General features: G+C 44.3%; 1 protein-coding gene across 1 annotated transcript; it reads left to right on the plus strand.

Moving 5' to 3' along the window:
• Nucleotides 1–260: 260 nt before the first annotated feature.
• Nucleotides 261–746, plus strand: LOC109210136. The gene is made up of 2 exons (XM_019373506.1): nt 261–448; nt 530–746. The coding sequence occupies exons 1-2, from the start codon at nt 261–263 to the stop codon at nt 744–746; spliced, it is 405 nt and encodes a 134-aa protein (XP_019229051.1).
• The last annotated feature ends 3,869 nt before the right edge of the window (nt 747–4,615 follow it).

Consider the following 4,615-nt stretch of genomic DNA (forward strand, 5'->3'; position numbering starts at 1 on the left):
TTGGCACCCCAAGGGCCATAATCAGTGACGGAGGCAATCATTTATATAATCGAGCCTTCGAGAAGTTGCTAGAGAAGTATGATGTATGCCACAAGGTGGCCACTCCATATCATCCGCACACAAGTGAGCAAGTGGAAGTGTCAAATAGAGAAATAAAGAGCGTGTTAACTAAGACCGTGAATGCCACAAGAACAGACTGGGCGAGAAAGTTAGATGATGCACTCTGGGCTTATAGAACCGCTTTCAAAACACCAATTGGCATGTCGCCATACAAGTTGGTGTTTTGGAAGGCGTGCCATTTGCTGGTGGAGTTGGAGCATAGAGCTTGGTGGGCACTGAAATTGTTGAATCTCGACATGGATGCTGCGGGAACAAGTAGAGTCACGGAGTTGCATGAACTTGATGAGTTCTGCTATCTTGCTTTTGAGAGCACAAGATTGTACAAAGAGTGAATGAAGATGTTACATGATAAGAACATTATTGAGCGGAATTTTAAACCCGGAGATACGGTATTGCTTTAAAACTCAAGACTAAGGCTATTTCTGGGTAAACTAAAGTCACAATGGTCAGGGCCATTTTGTGTGGTTGAAGTACACCCCACTGGTGCTGTAGAGATTGCCGCTGAGAATGACTCTTGCGCGTTTAGGGTCAATGGGCACAGGTTAAAACATTATGTGGGCATGGATGAAGCAAAGGAAGTGTCAGTTACCCATTTGACCGAGCCTCAGAGGTCGAGCGAACCTTAAATGCGCTTATCTGCATCGTGCCGCGACGTTAAATCAGGCGCTGCATGGAGGCAACCCATTCAATTATTGTAAACGTCGTGCCGCGACGTTAAATCAGGCGCTGCATGGAGGCAACCCATTCAATTGTTGTAAACGTCGTGCCGCAATATTAACTAAGCCGCTTCTTTGGAGGCAACCCATGATTTTCTTCTTTTGTTTTTTTTGTTTTTGTATTTGAGGAGAACGATACTTACCAAACTACTAGTGGGCATGGAAACATTTTTTCACATCGGAAGGAGGCGGTGTCAAAAGTTAACCCCAGAAGAGGTAAAATTGAATAAAAGGTAAAAATTGTTCGGAACGGTGATTTGCGGCCGCACACTGGAATGCAGAGATTGGACGAAACACTGTTGTGGATCCGCAGCCGCAGAATGGACCGCAGACTTGACCGTGGACTTTGGCACGTCTTCTGCCTCAGGTCCATGACCGCGGATTTGACCACGGACTGCGGCGCGGAGTTTAAGAGGTTTTCTGCCCAGCATCTGCGAACGCGACTGCGGAGTTGGGCGCGGATGGGGGCAGACTCAGGTAAGATTTTACGTTTAATTTTTTTATTCTTTTCTAATTTACCCTAAAACCTAAATCCCCTTACATGCCCACCCTTCCTAATTTCCCTCCCCACTTTCCCCCATTCTTCTTTCCCCTCTTCAACTCCAATTCTTCCCCTTCCCCACAACTAAACACAGCGATCCCCCCTTCCTTTCCCCCCTCCAACACTAAAATCTCTCCTCCTTTTATCCTCTCTCCATTAATAACGATCCAACATCCATCCTTTTCAAGAATCTCAAGTAAGTACATGATTTTTCTCTTCCTTCTTAGTTTTTTTTCTCTTTTTAGTTTTATTTTCATATTTTTGTAATGATTTTCTCTTTAATTTTTCTTCTATTTATTTGCTAGTGTATATAATGGGTAGGAAAAATTATGACTTTCTTGTATTAGAGGTGGATTGTGGTGTAGATGGGTGTGTGAGGCCATTAGATTTGATTTGGGAGGCTAGGTAACTCCATGGGGTTATTTTGTCTACTTTGTAGACATATGCACACTAGGTGTTTGTTAAATTGACTCAATGAGCTTTAAATGCAAATTGTGACCATGGTGCGGGTGAAGTCTGAGTAACCGCCCCAAGTTCACATAATTTGCCCCCTACTAATAGTGGCACTTGTTTTGTCAGGTATCATGCATCCCTCACATAAGAGACGTGCTACAGGATCCTCTTCCAGTGGACATGGAGGTTCATCTAGAGCTCTGGAACTGGCTAGCACAAACCAATTTGATAGTCGCAATTTTGTTTAAAGAGCAGCTCAAGACCGGTTTAGTGAGAAGGCGACGAAAAAGCCTGTGCCCAAGAGAGCCATTGACAGGGCAGACCTCCAGGTTGAATGCCCAAACATGTATCAGGAATTGATGAGGCGCCGGTTCGACATCTTCTTTGAAGAGACGGAGGAAGGCAACATGATGCTTGTGCGGGAATTTTATGTCAATTGTCCTGAACATGAGGATCGGATTTACATAGTGCGACAAACAAGGGTGGATGCTTCACTCGATGCCATCAGACGAGTGTACCGGTTGCCGGTTTTCAATGGGTTTGAGGATTTTTATGAGACATACAAGCAAAAGCCCGTCACTTGGAATTTATTCTTCCAAACCATTTGTGTGTCGGGCAAGGAGGTAGTATGGGTTACGCCTGGGAGCGTATTGAATTCATCATCCCTCACTTTTGAGGCTAAGTGCTGGATTTACATAATCAACAGTCGTTTGCTGCCATCTCACAACACCACGGATGTAAATGGACCTCAGGCGACATCGATTTGGTGCTTTGTGAATTCCCGAGATTTTGATGTGGACCAGCTTATCCAGGCGGAGATGTTCATCCGCTCACTCGAGAAGAGATATGGATTTTACTTTCCATCTATTGTCCAGATTGTGCAGAGTGGAGAGGGTTCTCGAGAACCCCAATACAGATGGGACGTGCCAAAGGTGGCCATGTTCCGGGCAAGCAAAGTCGGGAAGGACCCGGTGGCAGCTGGAGCTGATCACAATGATGCCTTGGATGAGTCTGAGGATGATGATGACGGTCAGGAGGAGGCTATGCATGCCTCACCCCCACAGGTGCAGGTCCCAGATGAGGCAGGTCCATCTCAAGCCCGCCGGAGTACTCGCCTGACATCTCTGGAGCAGGAAATGGCAGGGCTGTGCACTTCGGTCATAGACCTGGGTACTAGAGTTGATGCTCTAGATACTCTAAGTGAGAAGTCCAAAAAAAATATCATGGGTTGGCTGCGAGCGCTAGGACGAGCTTGCCACCTTGACCTTGGCACTGTCTCCGACCAGGACTGAGTCACCAGGGAAGTCACCTTACCTTACCTTGCTTTAATTTATTTGACATGGGGACATGCCAATTTTTTAAGTGTGTGGTGGGGGATGTTGTTGTATGTTGTTGTATATGTATATAGTTGGTTTTGTAGTTTCTTTTGATAAATTAACTTCGACTTGGCCCAACAATGGATACCACTCGAGTGGTTTCTTGAGGGACTAAAGTCGAACAAGAAAAAACCAAAAAGATTTTTCTTTTGTAGTAGTGTATCAACTCCCCCTTGGTTTTTCTTTAAACCATGGTTCTTTTCCAAGGGTTTTATTTGAACTAGATGTAGTTAGTTTTTTCATTTTTTAGTGAGGATCTTATGGGCGAGGGGCAGAGTTGAAATAGAATCCCTTAACTCCATGATGATGGTGGAATGGGGATGATCATCGATATGATGACTATCCTCTATGACATAATCAGAGGGTGAGAATTGGTCTGGGATGGATTAACCTGTCGTAGTGTCATATTCAAGAAGCAACAATTGGGGAAATGATTTGCATTTATGGTTGGTCGTATACTTCTCGTCACAATGATATCACAATCCTTTCTCTCGGCGTTGTTGCAGTTCCGCCGTTGAGAGACACTTAAAGGGAATTTTGGTCGGGAATGGAGAGTTCGAAGTTACTGGTGAAGAATATTTCAAATTGGGTCTAGGGTTAGGTAGTAGTGTTTGGGTTCGGGCAAAAGATGGTTTAATTGGGCCAGAGTGCAGCCCAAGTTTTTCTTCATACAAACGGGCCAACCTCATAGCTTCATCTAGTGTTTTGGGTTCCCGAGCCAAATACAAAGGATTTTTCTTATGACTCAACCTAATCAATGCTTCTAAGAAAGCTGGATAGGAGTTAAAATGAAGAACAAATTACAAAGACTCTACAAACCTAAGGACTTAAAATATCTTCGATCTTGGATCAGGTCCTTGAGGTTGCAACAGCTTTTTTCTTGAGAGAGGTTCTTGAACACTTGAGAGAATATTTTACTTTTTTGAGTTTGCAAGCGTTGGAACCTGAAACTTGTGTCTTGCATAAGGTTTATACTACACAAGATATCCTTAGTGATGTCCAATCTCAATGGGAAGTGACTCTTGCACTGTCTGCTGCACTGTCTGTTGCAGTCAGTCACTTTCTGCAATTGCTTTCTAGCAGTAGTTGACTTGTACTTCTGTTAGAGAACCCTAAGGGACCAGGTCCCTGTTGTGTTCCTCTTTGTACTGTTGCGATCAGTCACTCAGTTGTGTTCTAGCTGTATAGTTGACTTGGACTTCTGTCAGAGAAGTACCAAGGGATCAGGTTCCTGATCTGGTTCTTGTGCAACCGCCCAGATTGTCTTGAGTTGAGTAACTTGAATGATGCTTTGTATAGACTCATTGTTGGTACACCTTGAGTATGATCACTTGAAGTGATGTGAGCACTTGAGTTGGTCAGAGAATGAGTGGGCACTGGAAACAGTGCAGTGCGGCATAATCTTCGTT

The sequence above is a fragment of the Nicotiana attenuata genome, unplaced genomic scaffold (assembly GCF_001879085.1).
Source record: "Nicotiana attenuata strain UT unplaced genomic scaffold, NIATTr2, whole genome shotgun sequence".
In the NCBI taxonomy this organism is placed as follows: Eukaryota; Viridiplantae; Streptophyta; class Magnoliopsida; order Solanales; family Solanaceae; genus Nicotiana; species Nicotiana attenuata.